The sequence below is a fragment of the Zea mays genome, chromosome 10 (assembly GCF_902167145.1).
Source record: "Zea mays cultivar B73 chromosome 10, Zm-B73-REFERENCE-NAM-5.0, whole genome shotgun sequence".
In the NCBI taxonomy this organism is placed as follows: Eukaryota; Viridiplantae; Streptophyta; class Magnoliopsida; order Poales; family Poaceae; genus Zea; species Zea mays.
The window spans coordinates 144,937,589-144,958,531 of record NC_050105.1 but is presented as its reverse complement, the minus strand read 5'-3'; the positions used below and the strand labels follow the sequence as shown (position 1 = coordinate 144,958,531).

General features: G+C 48.8%; 1 protein-coding gene across 1 annotated transcript; it reads right to left on the bottom strand.

The window, feature by feature from the left end:
* Positions 1–7,778: 7,778 nt before the first annotated feature.
* Positions 7,779–9,805, bottom strand: LOC100272925 (uncharacterized). The gene is made up of 6 exons (NM_001147377.1): positions 9,603–9,805; positions 9,380–9,507; positions 9,200–9,265; positions 9,056–9,121; positions 8,491–8,823; positions 7,779–8,177 (listed from the first exon to the last, which is right to left on the bottom strand). Exons 2-6 carry the CDS (start codon positions 9,464–9,466, stop codon positions 8,085–8,087), a joined length of 645 nt encoding a protein of 214 aa, NP_001140849.1. The 5' UTR covers positions 9,467–9,507; positions 9,603–9,805; the 3' UTR covers positions 7,779–8,084.
* Between the last annotated feature and the right edge of the window lie 11,138 nt (positions 9,806–20,943).

Genomic DNA, 20,943 nt, shown 5'->3' with positions numbered 1-20,943 from the left:
ATAACGGAGGGGAGAGGGTCAGGTAAACTTTGTGTTGCCGTGAAGCCTGCCGCACCCGCACGTCGCCAAGGAAAGGCATGGCGCCGCTGCCCGCCCGCTCGCAGGTCTCCAGACTCCAGTTGCAGTTGTACACGCAGGACGCAGCGGGCAGCCGCGACACCAGTTTGAAGCGGCAAGCACGGAACGGAAGCACCAGTGCACGTGCACTACCTGAAAGCAAAGCATACTACTGCCGCTACACTGCCCGTACGGAAGTCTGCAGGTCGCCGGGTGCAGTGTCCAGTGTACATGCGGAAGAAGCCAAGAAGGGCACTGCGTCGTTGCCAGAGGCCATGTCTCGTCCAATCCCGTGGGCGACTCTCCTGGGCCACCGTCCGTCCCGTCGGCCGTCGCCACTCGTGACGCGAACGCAATACAGACATGGGCGCGCGCGCGCGGCGGGGCACGCACGGGCACTGGCACGACGGGAGGCCGGAGCGGCGGGGCCCTGTGTCGCGTGTCCTGCTCGCTCCCCGTAGCGGAATCTCTCCTTGGGGCTCCGTGTCACCAAGGCCCAGAAGACAGTGCCACTGGAGATCGACGACCAGGCTGCAGCCAAAGCGCAGAGAAGCAAACGCACCAAGAAGCCCAATGCCAAATACGTTGGAGGCCCATGGGTGAACTAGGTCTATTACTGTAGCACATAAATACTTGTCTGTAATAAGTGAACGGCAGACTGGAACGTACCTGTTGGCGGCGGCTGGCTTGTTGCCTGTCCGGATCCTCATACGCCTGTGTTGAACCCTGATCGGAGTAAAATCCTACCACCACCAATTGATCCAAAAGCATATTCCAGTCTCTGTGATTGTGTTGCTAACATCTGGTACCAGAGCCAAATCTGGATCCGCCCCACGGATACCGGACGAGGTTGCAGACCAAGGGAGAAGAGATGGCGCCACCGAAAGGAGATGACCCGATGTCTCAGATCCTTGCTCGGATTGAGGAAGGCAACCGGGAGACCCATCGAAGGATGGAGGAGATGAAGGTGTCAATGAGTGGGATGGAAACGACGGTGCGAAGTGTGCTGATGGAGCAAGGTGAATTCCAGAAGTGGCGCCCGGAAGTGGAGCACAAGGTGTCGCAGATCGGGGAGGCGCTCGCGGCGATTCAAGCCAAGGTGGATCAATTCGTACCTCCGACTGCGCGCGAGCATCATCAGGCGGATGGTGCATCGGGAGCCGCTCATCGTGGTTTTTCCTCCACAGAGGCGATGCACGGGCAAACAGGCCACCGCAAGGATGAACCATACCGGAGACCGGGTGCCAGGACCGATGAGGTCCGAACACCCCCTCCGGTCAAAGGTACGGTTCCAAGCAATACTCCACATCAGTTTCGCTGGGAATCGGAAGGGCGTCAGTCTATGGGAGAGTGGTCTCAAGGGTCTGGTCTAGGGTCTGTAGGACCTAGCATGAATTTTCCTTTGTTTGATGGTTCAAACCCTAAGCTCTGGAAGCATAGAAGTGAGACCTATTTCGAATTTTATCTGGTGCCTAGGGAGCGATGGATTAGGATGTCGATCATGTACTTTGAAGGTCCTGCCGTGTTCTGGGTTCAGTCCATGGAAGATAAAATCAGGGAGATGAACTGGGAGGAGTTTTGTACCCACTTAGTCACACGTTTCGGGAGGGATCAACATAATCTGCTGATAAGACAATTCTATCACATTAAACAGATCACCTCTGTAGTGGACTATGTAGAGCAGTTTGATATCTTAATGCACCAGCTTTTAGCACACGAAAATCAGCTTACATCTTCCATGATCACCGCTAGATTCATTGATGGGCTTAAGGATGAGATTAAATCTGTAATTCTTATTCAGCGTCCGTCAGACTTGGATACTGCTTGCTCCCTTGCTCTATTGCAGGAGGATGTGCTGATCTGCACTGGAAGCAAGGAGAGTCGAAGGATGGAGGGTGGAGGATTTTCCAAACCAACCGGAAGATTCAGTCCGGTGCCGGGATCTAATTCAAATGTAAACGGTGGTCGGAATGCTCAATCCACAAATGACCGCCGAGGTGGGACCACCATGAACCCGAGAACAGATGACGGTAAATTGTCGGCACTGAAGGCCTACAGGAGGGCTAAGGGTCTGTGCTTCAAGTGTGGGGAAAGGTGGGGTCAGAGTCATCGGTGTTCTGCCAATGTCCCATTACATGTGGTGGAGGAGATGTGAGCTATGGCACAGGCAACTGAAGAAAGTGACGGCAATGAGGAGTTGGAAAATACTTATGAAAACGAGGAGGACGCAGAGATTCTAGCTATATCTGCAGCAGCGGTTAGTGGAGGCGAAGGCAATCGAACAATTCGACTGCTAGCATCTGTTTGTGGACAGCAGGTGTTAATTCTAGTGGACTCAGGTAGCTCTGGAAGTTTCGTGAGCAACAAGCTAATGGGAACAATATCACCGGTGCAAAAATTACCAAGGCCAATTCGGGTGAAGGTAGCAGATGGAAGGATATTGTGGAGTAAGCATTGGGTTCCTAATTGCAAGTGGCTCTGTGGGGGAATAACATTTCACATGGATTTGAAGGTGTTGCCACTCAGTGGATACGACATGATATTGGGAATGGACTGGTTAGAAGGGTACAGTCCTATGGCTGTGCATTGGGCTGAAAAATGGATGAAGTTTTTACATAATGGAAAGGAAGTTCTTCTGCAAGGACTCAAACCTCAACTGGGAAGTTGCAGGCAGCTATCAAGTACACAACTTAGAGGGTTGGTCAAACGGGACGCTGTGGAACAGCTGCTGGAAATCCGAGTGGCAACCCAGACTGACAATTCAGGAATACCCCCGGTGATTGAACAACTGGTGGGTCGTTATCAGGACCTGTTCCAGAAACCAAAGGCATTGCCACCTAAAAGGTCCATCGATCACTCTATCCCTCTAATACCGGGTGCACTTCCATTTCGGTTGAGGCCCTATCGGTATACCCCACAGCAAAAGTCTGAAATCGAGAAACAGGTGAAGGAGATGTTAGAGAACGGAAACATTCAGCCCAGTTCAAGCCCGTTTGCCTCCCCTGTCCTCCTGGTCAAGAAGAAAGACGGAGAATGGCGAATGTGTGTGGATTATCGACGGTTAAACACCTATACCGTCAAGAATCGGTACCCGATGCCATTATTTGATGAAATCACAGATGAGCTAAGTGGGTCAACCATTTTTACCAAGCTAGATCATCGATCCGGGCACCACCAGATACGCATCAAAGAGGGTGAGGAATATAAAACGACATTTCAAACACACCACGGGCACTTTGAATACAGGGTAATGCCATTTGGTCTAACAGGGGCACCAGCTACCTTTCAGGATTTTATGAACAAAGTATTGTCTACTTTGTTGAGGAAATGTGTGGTGGTCTTTCTTGATGATGTGCTGGTGTATAGCCGAGGTTTGGAAGAGCATGTGGAGCATCTGGAACAGGTTTTTAAATTGCTGAGACAACATCAATTGAAATTGAAGTTATCTAAATGCTTGTTCGGACAGGAGAAACTGGAATTTCTGGGCCATGTTATCAGCTCAACAGGAGTGGCAACCGATCCGAACAAGGTAAAGATCATATTGGAATGGCCACGACCCACCTGTGTCAAGGATGTGCGCAGCTTCCTAGGAATGACAGGATATTATAGGAAGTTTGTGGCTCAATTTGGAATCATCAGCAAGCCTCTGACAAATTTATTAAAAAAGATACCGTCTTCCTTTGGGATGATCAAGCCCAGAGATCATTCGATACATTGAAGATGGCACTTTCCCAGGCACCAGTGTTAGCCTTGCCAGATTTTACCAATACATTCACTATTGAAACCGATGCCAGTGGACTCGGAATTGGAGCTGTGTTACAACAGCAGGGACATCCCATTGCTTATATTAGCAAAGCACTAGGTCCTAAGAATTTGGGCTTGTCGACCTACGAGAAAGAATGTTTGGCTATTCTATTTGCTGTTGAGCATTGGCGACCGTATCTCCAGAACGGTGAATTTGTGATCAAAACAGACCAAAAGAGCTTGACTCACTTGGATGACCAACGGATATCTACTCCGCTTCAACAAAAGGCCCTCACCAAACTGCTGGGCTTGCAGTTCCGAATTGTGTACAAGAAAGGAGTGGAAAATAAGGTAGCCGACGCTCTATCTCGTCGTCCGAACTTTACAGAAGATGAACCATATGCACAGTTGCATAGCATATCAGTATCGACAGTGGTACCTAGATGGCTAGAAGAAGTGAGGGCGGGGTATGATGCTGATGAAAATGCCACAAACTTATTAAGACGAATGACTGCTGGGGAGGCTGTGGGAGACTTCACCTACAAAGGAGGGATCATAATGTACAAGGATCGGGTGTGGCTGGGTGCAAACCAATCTATGCAACATAAAGTGATGGCTGCATTACATGACAGCGCAGTGGGTGGTCACTCGGGATTTCCAGTTACATACAGACGCATAAAGGCTCATTTCAGCTGGCCAGGAATGAAACAAGCAGTGATGACCTTTGTCCAAACCTGTCTAATCTGCCAGCAGGCCAAGGCGGAAAGAGGTCGCTATCTTGGTTTATTGATGCCATTACCTATACCAGAGCAGGCATGGCAGGTAGTAAGTCTGGATTTTATATCTGGTTTACCTATTTCCCATCACTACAATTGTATCATGGTAGTGGTTGATAAATTTTCAAAATATGCCCATTTTCTAGCTTTGGCCCACCCATTTTCTGCTCTGTCAGTGGCCAAGCTATATCTGAAGGAGGTCTATCGTTTGCATGGTTTACCATCCTCTATCATCTCAGATCGAGACCCTGTTTTTACCAGCAAGTTGTGGCGTGAACTATTCACTTTGGCAGGCACCAAATTGTGTATGAGCAGTGCTTACCACCCGCAGTCTGATGGACAGACGGAACGGGTGAACCAGTGTCTGGAGACTTATCTGCGGTGCTTTGTGCAATCCTGTCCCCGACAATGGTATTCCTGGATATCCCTAGCAGAATTCTGGTATAATACATGTTATCACACCGCGCTGGGAAAATCACCGTTTGAAGTTCTTTATGGTCATACTCCTTCACAGCTTGGACTGATATCAGCTGACCAATGTTCAGTACCAGATCTGCAGGATTTGCTCCAAACCAGGCAGTAAGCAATGCAACAAGTGAAAATGCACTTACAGAGAGCCCAGGATCGCATGAAGAAGCAGGCTGATAAGAAACGAGTGGAGAGAAACTTTGAAGTGGGAGATTGGGTGTTTCTGAAGCTCCAACCATACTGCCAACAATCAGTCATGGCAAGAATGAACCACAAGCTGTCCTTTCGGTATTTTGGACCTTATGAGGTTGTGAAGAAGGTTAACCAGGTGGCATACGAGTTGCAACTTCCGCCAGGCAGCGCCATCCACCCCGTGTTTCATGTATCACAACTGAAACCTGTGTTAGGCAAACATGTTCCTTTATGTGCGGAGTTACCTGATATGTCACATGAGCTATAGGTACCTGAACAGGTGATTGATTCACGGCTAACCAAGAAGGGCTCCAAGGTGATATCGCAGGTACTATTGAAATGGTCAGAATGGCCAGAATCACTTGCTACATGGGAGGATGAAGAAGCTATCAAGCAAGCGTTCCCGTGCGCTCCAGCTTGGGGTCAAGCTGTTTCTAAAGGGGGAAGGGATGTCACCAAGGCCCAGAAGACAGTGCCACTGGAGATCGACGACCAGGCTGCAGCCAAAGCGCAGAGAAGCAAACGCACCAAGAAGCCCAATGCCAAGTACGTTGGAGGCCCATGGGTGAACTAGGTCTATTACTGTAGCACATAAATACTTGTCTGTAATAAGTGAACGGCAGACTGGAACGTACCTGTTGGCGGCGGCTGGCTTGTTGCCTGTCCGGATCCTCATACGCCTGTGTTGAGCCCTGATCAGAGTAAAATCCTACCACCACCAATTGATCTAAAAGGAGATTCCAGTCTTTGTGATTGTGTTGCTAACACTCCGGCAGTCGGCACGGACCGGACGAGGAGAGGCAGCCAACAGCTCGCACGTACGACGCAGGCGTAGGCGCAGCGCGTGGGCAGTGACAGGCGGCGGAAGGAAAGGGGCCATCCTACTCGCGCACGTGGGTGGGTCATGACGCGGGCTGTCGACACCACACGGCCCGAGCTCCGCAGGTTTTGCGTTTGGTTTGGATTGGATCGATCGTGCACGGCATCATCTGATCTGCCTGCCATCCGGCTGTCAAGGAGAGTCGCCGTCGTCTTCTTTTCTTTTTTTTTCCCCGAAATTTCTATCCATCAATCATCCGTTTGTGTTTTGTGGGCTGGTTCTCATGTGTTGTTGCGGCCCATTTGTTTCCGGGAGGCCGGGAACGGGAAGGGGGATGCGCAGCGGCGGGCGGTCCTGGAGCGGCTGCGCGCGCGCGCGCGTTTCGGTGGCGGCACGGGCTGGTGTACCTGCGCACCGGGTACGACTTCCCCGTCGTGCACGCACTGCGACGTCGTCAAGCCGTCGAACGTTCTCCTGGACACAGTGGACTGGGAGACGCGCGTCAGCGACTTCGGCACGGCGAGCATGCTGGGCCTGGGCGTCCGTCTGACGGACGCGCGCCGCGGCGCTGTCGGCGACGTCGGCGGCGTTCCGGGCCACTGCGTCGGGCACATGGCGCCAGGCCCAGGCACTAGCGCTATTTCCTTCTGGTGGCCATATTTCTGCGAATTTCTTGGCACGCTTGCTAAAAGCGTTTTCTCTGCGTGTCCAAATTTGTTGCCACTGACACACGTGGACGACGCGGTCTCGAGGGGCCTCGACGTCCTGGACGACCCCGACACGTACGAAGGTCATGGCGGCGGAATGCGCTGATCGAGAGCCTCTGGCCCTGACGTCGTGCGCCGCGACCGGTACCGGCCTGATGTGGACAGCGTGCTTTCAAGTTTCAACCTTGCTGAAGACGACGGGGCAAGGTCTGTGGGAGGAGGAGGCCGGCCCCTGGTAAAGCCAAGGGAGAACGAGAACCCTGCAGCTGCAGCCGGCCGATCTGCTGGAGTGGCACACGTACGGACGCTAAAAAATGGCGTAGAGCTAGATTTCGGCCGCGCGCTACGTGCAATGCTGATCTTTTTAGAGTCAGCATTTGGAGCCTAGATTCCAGGCTACTAACTATACTATAAATATAAATAGTGAATTTTATGTGGCCTATGAATGGTCCTCTGAAACCAGTCTAGCCCATGCTGCCTGAGCCTGACGGTGGTATGGGCTTGAAGAAGAGTGGGTGGCACAAGTAGTCCTGCTTTTTTGACTCTTCATTTTCAGTGCCGCAACATGATGCCTGCGTCTGCCTACGCAGAAGAATGGAAGCTGAAAGATTCGGCCAAGTTGTGGTGCAGTGGGGGAGAGATATATTATTCATCTCGTTGGATTGGATGCAGACAAAAGTGTCCATCACGTCAAGCGTGATTATTACGTGAATTCTCATCAGTCCCAGAGGGCAGATGTGTCTCTCAAATTGCCGGCAATAGCTCATTGGTGGGGAGAAGAATGTCCATGAAAACTCCCCACCCCCACCACACCACACCCGCCTGGAGAGGATGACAGTTTGGCTGTATGGCAATACTTTATGATCGCATGCTGGAACTGCAACAATAATACTGTTCTTCATTTGTGATCGCACTGGATTTAAACTAGCGATGCCACTAGATCTGACTATCAAGAGAAGCCAAACACATGCAGTAGCATACTGCTGCATATATAGATAAACAAAACACAGACGTCGCCAACTAGCCTTTGCATGAATCGAACACGTACGATCGACACGCACAGAGGATCGGAGGAATTGAACGGTGTGCGATTCAGATAGCAAAACGAGCAGCAGCAGCAGCATCACAGTCACACAGCGTTCCTTTATTTAATGACACAACTAGCTTGCTAATATATATATAACTACTACTGCATTCATTCATGCATGGACACCACCACACGCTAGCTGAAGGTCCCAGAGTGCGCTGACGCCGTCTTCTGAGTTCAAGATGAGAACGGTTGTTTCAAATTAATTTTGGCAGCATCAGGGAGCACACACGTCACTCCATAAAATTATACGAGGAACTCCTCCCGGAAATCCAGCCGGCGTTGTGGCTCGTGGTAGGCAGGCCGCCGCCGCCGCCCCTCTGTTCCTGTGAACAAAACGAGAGCGATAAACTTGTCGTGAGGCATGTGCACGATGAGTAGCTAAGCTAGCAGTTTGTCTAGCACTACTGCTTCTGCTCAGGTAAATAAAACCTGCAGGCAGTTTTAGCACACGTCCTCCCCGGATCGGATCTAGCTAGCTAGCAGCTTAATTAATTTTTCATATTTAGAATTTGGAAATGCGTGGAATAATAGCAGAAAAGAAGAAGAAAATTAAAGCCTGAACGAAATGGACGACTTAGCTTCGACTTCTCGACAGCCGCGCGCGCGCGATGTTTGAGGGAACCTCTCTTAGCTTACCGGCGTAAAGAGCTGCAATCTCGGCGGCCTGAGGAAGTTGTGATGATGAGGCGGCTGATCGGAGGGGTGCAGGTTCTGCATCTGGCTCAAGAAGTCCGACTCGACGTTGGACTGTCGTCGTCGCTGGGGGTCGTTGTCGTTGTTGGCTGCTGCTGCTGCTGCTTGGGTTATCTGAAACTGCCGGCCGGCGGCGGGCTGCAGCTGCCCGGCGGAGGGCCGCAGCGGCGGAGGCATCATCTGGTGGGCGGGGTCGGCCGTGATGTAGTGCATGTACTGCTGCAGCTCAGGAGGAACCACCGGTGCCATTCCTCCCCCCTTCCCCATGACCAGCATCTGTGTACGCGTACGTACGTGTGCACGTATTATTACAATAATGTGATGATCAGAACACACCCGTGGGTGGGTGGATTGCATTGGCAGCAGTTTACATCTTCAGGATATATATATATATACTAGTATATATAGTACCAGAAAGATCTGGAGGCAAATTAAATAAATGAAACAGGAACACAAGAGGGTGACCAAATTAAAGTTGTGCATATGATATATGATGCCATTCAGTTACCTGAAGCTGTAGCTGGAGGGATTTTAGGTAGTCGATCGCTTCATCTAGCATGGAAACTTTGTCGGTCTGGAACAAAGCCATTAATTCTGAGATGTGTGAGACGGAAAAGAAGGCAACAGATCGAAGAGGTGTGGATGTTGTTACCTTGGTGCAGTTTGGAAGAAGCTCCTGCAACGCTCTCAGCTTCTCGTTGATCCTGTCCCTTCTCCTCTACAAGTGTTCTAGACAAATTAAACACGAGATCAAACGCCCACAGCAGGGTCATGCACGATCCGTCGTCCACACGTATCATACGCGCGTGGTCGACGATAACAACCTACCTACCCTTTCTGAAAAGTTGTGGAAGTCGGCAGATCTGCTCCTGCGGGTGGGGGGAGTAGCCCGTCTTGGAGCACTGCTGCCATCCTCCATGAGCTCGCTCTTGACAAAACTTGCTCGATCACCAGCTTTACCTAACAACAGCACAGATATATACGAAATTAATGCATCTAATAATAAGAGCTAAAACTCGATTATGAACAAGAACGATGATAGCCAAGCCGCATACCGTTGGTTGCGGTGCCTGCCTTTTCTACTTGGCTCCTTCGTCGTCCATATGGCCTCCTCCTCCTCTTATGAACCGACTGCAGGTACTTGCATGCGTGTGCCTGAAAGGTCGTCCAACCCCAGCTAGGCTAGCTATAGCCTAGAAATGGAGGAGCACGAAAGCTTTCTGGATGACCTGCTAGCCTGCTGGTCCGTTCGTCCCACCAACCTTTGGCCCTCTGCATAGTAGTATTTATGCCATCTGATCGAATTCTATAAGCTTTTACGTCATGACAGGACTGGGTGCCTGTACCTAGCTATGTCCTCATCTTTTTTTTTTCACCGGCCTTGCCTTGGAATTTCTTGTTTGGACTGTCACCCGATACCCGTATATATATCTGAGTCTCTGGCGGCAGTAAGTAGACTACGGCGGTTATACGTACGTAGTAGCATTCCCATTTGGCCAGTCGTCTCACGCTCTCACCTACCTACCTCTTCCCAGGGAATGGCTCAAACTTTTTCCTTTCGGCGAGGAATGGCTGAAACTCTACGTGCAAATAAAGAGAGGCAATGCTGCTGCACCGCGAGGCTGAACCTATTGATATAAGTATGCTGCAAAGTACTCAAGCTAGCGCAGTGTTTGCTTGCGCCCTAGAGCAAGTAGATTTGGAATATATCAACATATTGCCTTAATCAAGTTTGAAGATTCATGGGATAAGAAAAAAGTATTTGAAGATTATTATTTTGTATGGTCGTTGGGTCCATTTTTCAACCTCTAATTTATACGACACTTCGATTTTCAGCCCAAAACTATGAAATAGAATTACCCAATGTAGTCCAAATATAGCAACCGGATAAATTTAATTATCTGATTATTTTGAAGCAATTTTCTATACATATTGCTTATATGTCCTGATAACCTCATAAACTATATTTGGTTCAGTTTACACCTTTAACTATTTTAGTAAAAAATACAATTTAACCTTTAAGGGATATGTTGGACGGCAAAAGTGGCCGCGTGGACGGGACCGGACGGTCCGTGGTTCGGACGGTCCACACTTGGTGGTGTGGACGGTCCGTGCGCGCAGAGTCGGTTAGGGTTTCGAGTTTCGTGCTACGGTTGTTAGCTAAATTCGCGCAATTAAATCGGAAGATTGGATTGTAACGGGTCCAGCCCCCTCCTCTATAAATATAGAGAAATACGACCGATTAATCATCAACAATCGAATCAATAATAAGTTTATCTCTCGTTTTTACCTTAGACATTAGAAGTAGTTCTATTTTAGTTCTAGTTTAGCCTCTCAATCCCCAAATTCTCCGCTTCTATTCGGCTCTACGTCGATTAGAAGTGTCTAGGTCGGCCTGCCGAGTCTAGACAAAACCTAGGATCTCTCCTCCCGATGGGGTCCCTCCCGAGAGCGGGATCCAGGTGCCGCCGGCGACTCTCACCGTCCCTTTGCACGCGCGGACCGTCCAGCAGGAACCTGAGCTCTGCACCAGGTCGCGGACCGTCCGGCCCCTGGCCGTGGACCGTCCATGCCTATGCAGAGAGCACCGCAACCGGTTATTATCACAGTGATTGGCGTCCGGATCGGCGCCAACAGGATAGTTTGACAACCCTATTTTTCCAAAGAATTTTAGAAAATAAAGAGGAAATTAGTTCATATTCCGTTCGAAAGATGAGAATCTCTTTGAGAAATGGAGTTTCCAAACTAGTCCTAAAAAGTTTTTTTTTTCATTTCCCTGCACACAAGCTCTCCATTTTAATTTTGAAATTTGTGAGGCGATAGTTAATTAATACCAAAAATTGAGCTGCGTTTATTTGGACGTATAGCAGGTTGATGACAATTTATATGCGTTATACGATGGATTGAAGTGGAACTTTTGAGTTAAATTAAATTGTAATCCATCCTGCTAGCACAAACGGATTGATATCAATTTGACAACAACAAAACCTTAGACAGCAGGCACGTAACCACAGTCGACAAGCGTCGGTTAGCCCACCACACAGTCCACACACACACACACACACACAATGATCTGCGCTTCGTTCACCCACCGTGTGATTTTATGCATCGTTCGTCGACGAACACTTTGCGCAAATTAAACTGAGAAGTGAATTTTAACTCGAGACAAATTAAAGACTCGTGCGCCCAAGCCGATCGTAGCTCGTATATATGGTACAGACCTACAGAGGATCACTGGATTAGTATATTGAAGTGTGAGCTGAGCTCATGTGGTTTCCTTATCTACGATTTTTTAATTTTTTTCTTGTCATTCTCTCTAACACTGTTCGCGAAAAGACCCTATCTAGCTCGGTAAGCAGCGGAGACGGTCCAGGATGGATGGATATCATGCACGCATGCATGTCCATTCTCTCCCCCGCAAAACACGCGATGCGATGCAGGGAAGCATGGAGAGAAAGGATGCGGGGTCGCGGAGAGTTAAATGGAATTAGTGGCGTTCTTGCCTCTCAAGCACTTAACCGTTTTTTATATAAATAACAGCGTGTATTTTATATAACTTGAGGGAAAGGGGCCGTCCACGTACGACGACAGGCCTACGCATGCACGCCGCCGACGCCGGCGGCATGGCGAGGCAGGCGCAGGAAGCGAACAAGGGAGGCAGTCACCGCCATGTCGCACTGGCTGGCTGCTTTCCTACCCCAACCAAGATGCAGCGCGGCAGCGATAAACAACGTAGGGCCTAGATCATAGGACTGGCTAGACCTAGCTAGAGCGCCCAGCCCAGGTCTCGTGCAAAGGTGGCGTGGTCTGATCATCTGACGGTGGCCTCCCTGGCGCATGCATGCATGTGTGCGTGCCGGTGCCTGAATGCCTGCGGCTGCGGCTGCGGCTGCGTTGCGTGTGAGTGTGTGACCACCACCGGCGGCTGCGGCTCCGGCCTTTGCATTGGGCTTCATGCATGACTCATCCACCAACTGTCCTGCTAGCCCGTCCGTCAGATCCGTGCGCTGGGAATCCGCGTGCAGTGCCACCGCGTGCATAATGGGCAGGCGCTTCATTCAATTCATCCCCGTCGCCCGCGGGCTTCATTCATAAGGTGTCGAATCTGCGGTCGTCAGTTTGGAGGCTGCAAACCTGATGCGACGTAACGCGCGCGTGATGTCGCCGTTGCCCCGCCCCGGCGGCGGTTTGATGCAGAACTCGCGCGCGCCTGCAGACTGCTCTCGCTCTGCTGCCTCTGCCTCCGCGGTGTGGGCTGCCTGTGCCTGGCCGCCAAGCATGGTTGGCGACGCACGCGTGCGAGAGAGCGTCTCTCTGCCTCCCTCCCAGAGTATCAGGGCGTGTTTGCCGCCATGGCCCAGCAGCCCGGATACGCTTCCGGGCTGTAGCTCCCGTGTTTGCGTCGTCTGACTTGCTCGAGAGCTAGGCTGTGCGCGTGCAAATTTAGCCTCTCAGTCTGGCTCCACAGAAACGAGCTCAAGGTCCGTTTTCTGGAGCCTGGCTGCTCGTGGCGCAAGGATTTCGCGTTTAGATAGTTTTTGTTGTAAATTTAGAGAAATAAGTGACATGCTTCCTTCAGATTTAAATAGATTAAATATTCTAATTCCGAATAAAACAAACATATAACTCAGATAAATGCCATATATAATTATTGCAGCAATGAACAGTAGCAATTCTAGAACATGTAAACATGTAAAATAGCATCTCAGGTCCATCTTATAATTAAACATGGCTTGCAGATGAAGAAGGCAGATTAAACAAATAAACATAATTGTTTATCTTAAAATATTGCTCTCAAAATAGCGGGTTGCTGTAATAAACAGCCCTCCAACGCTAATAGGTGATCAGAGATCCTCGACTAACGTGACAGTCCTATCTTACCAAACAAGGGTTTTAGATCAGATGTAATAAGCCTAATAATCAAATATAAATAATGATAGAAAGGAGCTGTGTACTAAATAAATTAACATAATTTAACACAGGTAAACAGCCTCAACAAAGAGAGATTTAATTAGGCACAAATAATATCAATGCTGAAAATGATAATACACTAAAACCCAGACTGTCACGCTGTCTCACTACACCGCTATCATCATCGAGCACACAAATCCGCCCACAACAGTGCAATCACACCCAAGTATTTAATACTAGCAGATTGCACAAAATTAAACAGTAAATAAAGTGAGATAATGGGTAACTCACAGCACGTAGAAAATCTACGTGGGAAGACCAGCTCAGCGAACACGAAGTTCTGTCCCAGAAAACCAATTCTGCCGCCCACGTCCGGGCCTGCACGGCGAGAGGTTGACGGAGATACTAGAGCCGCTACCGGAGCCGAGGGAGACGTCCACGGCACCAGCCCGAGAAGATGAACACCGCGCAGCAGGGAGCCCAAGCACCATGCCACGGTGGACAGAGATCAGATCAGAACAGCACCGCACAGGTGCTGTAATACAGTAACAGGGCGCAAGAAATACACGAGCGCAGCTCCTGTTTCTTCCACTTCCAATCACCAACGGGTTTCTCAACACAAGAACACCAGGAACGATAGAATCGATCCAAAATCGCGACTGAAATGGTGGAAGAAAGAGAGAACAGAGAACCTCACGTTTCCAGGGTGAAGCACCAGAGGATTTACTGCATGTTCCTTTTATGGAGACAAGAAGGAGAGGAGGCAGACGGATCAGCATCAACGCTCGAAGATTTCGTCGAAGGATGCGGAACTGTTTCCAGCCGCCGTCGCTATCCGGCCAGACCTCTCCTCTCTCTGCGTGAGCTTATCTCTTCTCTGGCATTTCCAACCCTAGAGACGTGCATCCCTGGTGGGCTGCTCGGCCAGTAGGCCTTGTAGCGGCCCACCAGGCTGGCTTTGTTTTTTTTAATAAGGGGAAAATCCCTTAAACAAACAGCAATCCCCACCATTTTCACTCTTATTTTCTGATCAATGTCATTGAGCTCCCGTACTGTTTATATACTACTTTTCGGCAGAGGTACTTGTTAGGTTTGAACCAAAGCCTATCCCAGTGTACTCCAACCCTGCACGAGTAAGCGGAGGACTACGCCTTGATCCACAAACCCTAGTGTGAGAATCTTCGCACAAAAGGCACATAGTACTAGGCAGATTATCTGCTTCTCTTACGGGGCAGGGCGTTACGGTCATGCCCTTTAATATCTATTCATGAGCTCACTAGAGAGAAAACCCCATTCTCTCCTAGACTGCGACCCCACAGTCAGCTCATATAGGTGAAATCGTTAAGGAAATTCTGTAGGACAATTTCCCTGCTTATAGCATTGACTTCATTAAGAGCATATCGCTCAACCTGCCATACAGTCAGAGCACAGCAGCTCATGAGACTCTTTATCTTTTGTGCTCTTGGTTCCACAGTGCTTCGTTTCCTGGAGCCTGGATCTCGGGATCTCCGGTCACACAGGACAGTTATCCGCAGTTGAAACCGCTAACAGGGTACGAGTCCCATTCCCATGCACGCTGCTTGGATTGGCTTTTGAGCCAGCCCTTTGGTGAAAGGATCAGCAAGGTTCCTTTCAGACTTGATGTAATCTACGGTTATTACACCCGTCTCTCTAGCATGCCGACATGAATCAAGTCGTCTTCTGATATGCCTCGAGGATTTTTGGTTGTCCTTTCTACTGTTCACTTTCAGCAACACAGAAGTGTTGTCACAGTATACTAGGACAGCCGGTATCGGCTTTGCTAGCATTGGAAGGTCTGACAATAGGTCTCTCAACCATTCAGCCTCCAATGCTGCTGAATCAAGTGCAACTAATTCAGCCTCCTTGGTGGAACGTGTCGACACTGATTGTTTAGACGATCTCCATGACACGGCCCCACCAGCTAAAGTGAACACATAGCCACTTGTAGACTTCATTTGATCTGAGTCAGAGATCCAGTTTGCATCACTGAATCCTTCAAGCACTGACGGAAATCCGGTATATTTAATACCAAGATTCATCGCTCCCTTCAAATACTGAAGCACTCTGTACAAGGCTACCCAGTGTCTATCTCCTGGACTGGCCGAATAACGAGCCAGTCTGCATACTGCATATGAGATATCTGGTCTAGTTGCACTGCTCAGGTACATGAGAGATCCGATGATCTGCGAATATAGTAGCTGGTTCACAGGCTCGCCTTCATATTTACTGAGCGTGTAGGATGGATCATAGGGCGTGGTGACTGGTTTACAGTCCATATGTCCAAAGCGAGTCAGGACCTTTTCCACATAATGGGATTGTGACAAAGTAATCCCATCCTCACCCTTTATCAGCTTGATGTTCAGTATAACATCAGCTTCACCCAAGTCCTTCATATCAAAGTTCTTGGAGAGGAATAATTTTGTCTCCATGATAGCCTCCAAATCGGTCCCAAATATCAATATGTCATCAACGTATAAACACATGATGACACCTTTGCCCCCAGAGAAGCGATAATACACACACTTGTCGGCTTCGTTTACACAAAACCCGGCAGTGGTCAGAGTATTATTAAACTTCTCATGCCATTGTCTGGGAGCTTGCTTAAGACCGTATAAGGATTTAATCAAGCGACACACTTTGCTCTCTTGTCCTTTAACCACAAATCCTTCTGGTTGCTGCATATAAATTTCCTCTTCCAGCTCTCCATTTAGGAATGCTGTCTTTACGTCCATTTGATGGACAAGAAGTTTATAAGCAGCTGCCAGCGCTAAAAGCACACGGATTGTAGGCAATCGAGCCACCGGAGAATAAGTATCAAAATAATCCTCCTCTTTCTTTTGAGTAAAACCCTTAGCCACAAGACGGGCCTTGTACTTTTCAATAGTACCATCGGGTCTCCTCTTCCTCCTAAAGATCCATTTACAGCCCACAGGCTTGCAACCAGCTGGGAGATCTGTTATCTCCCAAGTTCCGTTCGAGATGATTGAATCCATCTCGCTGCGGACAGCCTCCCTCCAGTACTCTGCATCCGGAGATGTATATGCCTCTGTGAGGGAGCGTGGTTCTTCATCCACTAGATAAATAATATAATCATCACCCAGAGACTTTTCAGTCCTTTGTCTCTTACTCCTCCTTAACTCCAAATCTGGAGTCTGGTCATGGACACTCGAGGGCAGAGAATATGTCCGAGATGGACCATCTGGGGCTACTACTTCCTTATCCCGCATAGGGAAGATGCTCTCAAAGAATGTCACATCCCGAGACTCCATTATTACATTTACAGCGATTTCGCTTGTCTCGGAATGGACCACTAGAAATCTATAAGCTGCACTGTTATGTGCATAACCCAGGAAGACACAGTCTACGGTCTTAGGGCCTAGCTTTCTCTTCTTCGGCAACGGGACATTCACCTTTGCAAGGCAGCCCCAAGTCCGAAGATGCGAAAGATCTGGCTTCCTTCCTTTAAATCCTTCATAGGGTGTGGCCTCACGGTTGCGAGGCGGCACCCTATTCAGGACATAGCATACTGTGAGTACTGCCTCGCCCCACCATATGTCAGGCATCCCCGAACTTTGCAACAAAGCATTAGCTAGGTCACACACCGTTCGGTTCTTCCTTTCAGCTACCCCATTTGACTGAGGTGAATATGGAGCGGTGGTTTCATGAATGATTCCACACTCTTTGCAGTACTCATCAAAAAGGTTGGAAAGGTATTCACCTCCTCTATCAGACCGTAACCTTTTAATTTTCTTGTCTAACTGGTTTTCAACTTCAGTCTTATAGATCTTAAAGTGTTCTAGTGCCTCATCTTTAGTTCTGAGTAAGTAAATATAACAGAACCTGGTAGCATCATCTATCAAGGTAAGAAAGTATCTTTTACCGCCTTTTGTGATTATACCATTCATCTCACAGATATCTGAGTGAATTAATTCTAAAGGAGTGGTACTTCTGCCTTCAACCGTATGAAACGGTTTTCTAGGCTGCTTAGCTTGCACACAAATACCACATTTTACACCTTTAACATGTTTATATTCAGGAATTAAAGACATGTCACTTAATCTCTTAATGGCCTCAAAATTCACATGACACAAACGGGAATGCCATATATTATTAATGGAATCGCTATTACAGACCACATTAACATGGTAAGAAGAATGATTATTCAAAACAGAAAGACGGAACAAACCGCCTGACTCATATGACTTTCCAACAAAAGTACCAAATTTAGACAGGACCACTTTATTAGACTCAAACACTAATTTGAGACCCTGTCGACATAGCAGCGACACTGAAATGAGGTTCCGGCTCATCGATGGCACAAAGAGTACGTCCTTCAGCACGAGCGTCTTTCCTAAAGTTAACTTCAGGTAGACCTGTCCAGTACCTCGAACTGCTGCCGGAACACCATTTCCCATCAAGACTGGTGCGCTGCTGAATCCCTGGAATGAAGAGAACATGGATCGATCAGCACAAATATGAACAGTAGCACCGGAATCCATCCACCAGTCATCTGATGGACTTGCCATAAAGGCCTGAGGTGCATACCCTGGGGTGGAGTTAACCACCACGTTCCCTTCTTTGCGCTGAGGTGAAGGACCTTTTCCCTTCCTAAGTTTGCATCTCCGAGCTGTATGCCCGGAGACACCACAAACGTAGCAGATAAAGTCCTCCTTTTTCTTCTTCATCTTTTTGGACTTAGGTTGGTTCATATTCTTCTGTGGAGAGTTCTTCTTCTTCTTCTGGAATTTTCTATCTCCACCCTTCTCAACAACGTGAGCCTGGAGTTGCTGGGATGGCTTGTTACTGGACCTCGCACGCTCTTCCACATTTATCGCAGCTGACAACTCAGTGAGAGTCATTTGCTTCTTCATGTGGCGGCGTGAAGTCACAAAGTCTCGCCAAGAAGGCGGGAGCTTTGCCAGTATTGCATTCACCTGAAAACTGTCTGGTAGGACGCAGCCATATTGGACCAAGTCCCTAACAAGGAGTTGAATCTCCTGTAGCTGCTCCATAACAGACCTTCCCTCAACCATTTTATAGTTGAGGTAGTTTTCCGTTGTGAATGACTCATTGCCATTGTCAACTTCAGAGAACTCGTTATCAAGTTCAGTCCATAGACCCTTGGCGGAGGTAAAACCAGAGTACACATCAAATAAGCGGTTCGACAAGACGTTCAGCAGACGAGACAAGCATGCCTCATTGGCTTCGTCCCACTTGGCCTTCTCCGCTAGTGCGGCGGCCTTCGCTGCATCATCAGAATCATCTGATGCAGCCTGGGGAACAGCCGACGTCACTACCCAAAATAATTTTAGGTCAGTGAGCCACATGCGAGTCTTAATCTGCCAGCGCTTAAAGCTTGCGCCGTCGAACGCTTCAGGCTTAATGACATCAGAACTGGAGGCCATAATACGAATTGGTTTTCTGGATTGTTGTAAATTTAGAGAAATAAGTGACATGCTTCCTTCAGATTTAAATAGATTAAATATTCTAATTTCGAATAAAACAAACATATAACTCAGATAAATGCCATATATAATTATTGCAGCAATGAACAGTAGCAATTCTAGAACATGTAAACATGTAAAATAGCATCTCAGGTCCATCTTATAATTAAACATGGCTTGCAGATGAAGAAGGCAGATTAAACAAATAAACATAATTGTTTATCTTAAAATATTGCTCTCAAAATAGCGGGTTGCTGTAATAAACAGCCCTCCAACGCTAATAGGTGATCAGAGATCCTCGACTAACGTGACAGTCCTATCTTACCAAATAAGGGTTTTAGATCAGATGTAATAAGCCTAATAATCAAATATAAATAATGATAGAAAGGAGCTGTGTACTAAATAAATTAACAGAATTTAACACAGGTAAACAGCCTCAACAAAGAGAGATTTAATTAGGCACAAATAATATCAATGCTGAAAATGATAATACACTAAAACCCAGACTGTCACGCTGTCTCACTACACCGCTATCATCATCGAGCACACAAATCCGCCCACAACAGTGCAATCACACCCAAGTATTTAATACTAGCAGATTGCACAAAATTAAACAGTAAATAAAGTGAGATAATGGGTAACTCACAGCACGTAGAAAATCTACGTGGGAAGACCAGCTCAGCGAACACGAAGTTCTGTCCCAGAAAACCAATTCCGCCGCCCACGTCCGGGCCTGCACGGCGAGAGGTTGACGGAGATACTAGAGCCGCTGCCGGAGCCGAGGGAGACGTCCACGGCACCAGCCCGAGAAGATGAACACCGCGCAGCAGGGAGCCCAAGCACCAGGCCACGGTGGACAGAGATCAGATCAGAACAGCACCGCACAGGTGCTGTAATACAGTAACAGGGCGCAAGAAATACACGAGCGCAGCTCCTGTTTCTTCCACTTCCAATCACCAACGGGTTTCTCAACACAAGAACACCAGGAACGATAGAATCGATCCAAAATCGCGACTGAAATGGTGGAAGAAAGAGAGAACAGAGAACCTCACGTTTCCAGGGTGAAGCACCAGAGGATTTACTGCATGTTCCTTTTATGGAGACAAGAAGGAGAGGAGGCAGACGGATCAGCATCAACGCTCGAAGATTTCGTCGAAGGATGCGGAACTGTTTCCAGCCGCCGTCGCTATCCGGCCAGACCTCTCCTCTCTCTGCGTGAGCTTATCTCTTCTCTGGCATTTCCAACCCTAGAGACGTGCATCCCTGGTGGGCTGCTCGGCCAGCAGGCCTTGTAGCGGCCCACTAGGCTGGCTTTATTTTTTTTAATAAGGGGAAAATCCCTTAAACAAACAGCAGTTTTGGTCTTCTAGCCCGGCTGCATATTGGGTGATAAACACCAACTCGTCTGAGTCAGGCTCATATGGTACAAGTGCGCAAACAAAGTAAGTTGCAGTAATCGGAACAGACTAGCCTCAGGCTGGACCAGTTGAACGGGGCCGAGCTGGCCAGGGACAGGGTCACAAACACGCCCTCAGACTCCCACGCGCGCGGCTGCTGTTGGGCGGACGGACCGGCGCGGCAAAGACTCGTGGACGCACCGAGAAGGCGAGAACGTCGGTCGGCCTGCCCTGGGCGAGGCTACTAGACCGCTAGAGAGACGAACAGGCACAGCATGCCACGCGTGCTCGCTCGGCGCGGACGCAACGCCACGCAGGGGAGAGGCGGAGGGCGGCCCAAAGGCCGCTTACGTTATCAGTGAGAAATAGAAAGAAAAAAAAGTGTCTAAGGAACGTGCTAATAATTATAACTCAACTCAAAATCTCTACTACTCTATAAGATTCTAATATAGACTGTGTGCACCGTGGTTCTACCTTGTCTCTCTGACCGTAAGATCTCCGACATATGGGATCTAGACGCTCGTCCCCCTCCCGGCCTCCACTTCGCCTCCTATCCCGCGTGTCTTCCCTGCCTCGCTCAGATCCACGCGGGTGCCTCTGCCATGGATCGCCGCCACCCAACG

What these genes read in the sequence shown, in the direction of transcription:
- LOC100272925 (NM_001147377.1), bottom strand. Translation starts at nt 9,466, where the DNA reads ATGGAGGATGGCAGCAGTGCTCCAAGACGGGCTACTCCCCCCACCCGC. An exon ending in CCCTCCAGCTACAGCTTCAG is followed by an intron (nt 8,824 to 9,055) that starts GTAACTGAATGG and finishes ACGCGTACACAG; the next exon opens with ATGCTGGTCATGGGGAAGGG. An exon ending in GATTGCAGCTCTTTACGCCG is followed by an intron (nt 8,178 to 8,490) that starts GTAAGCTAAGAG and finishes TTTTGTTCACAG; the next exon opens with GAACAGAGGGGCGGCGGCGG.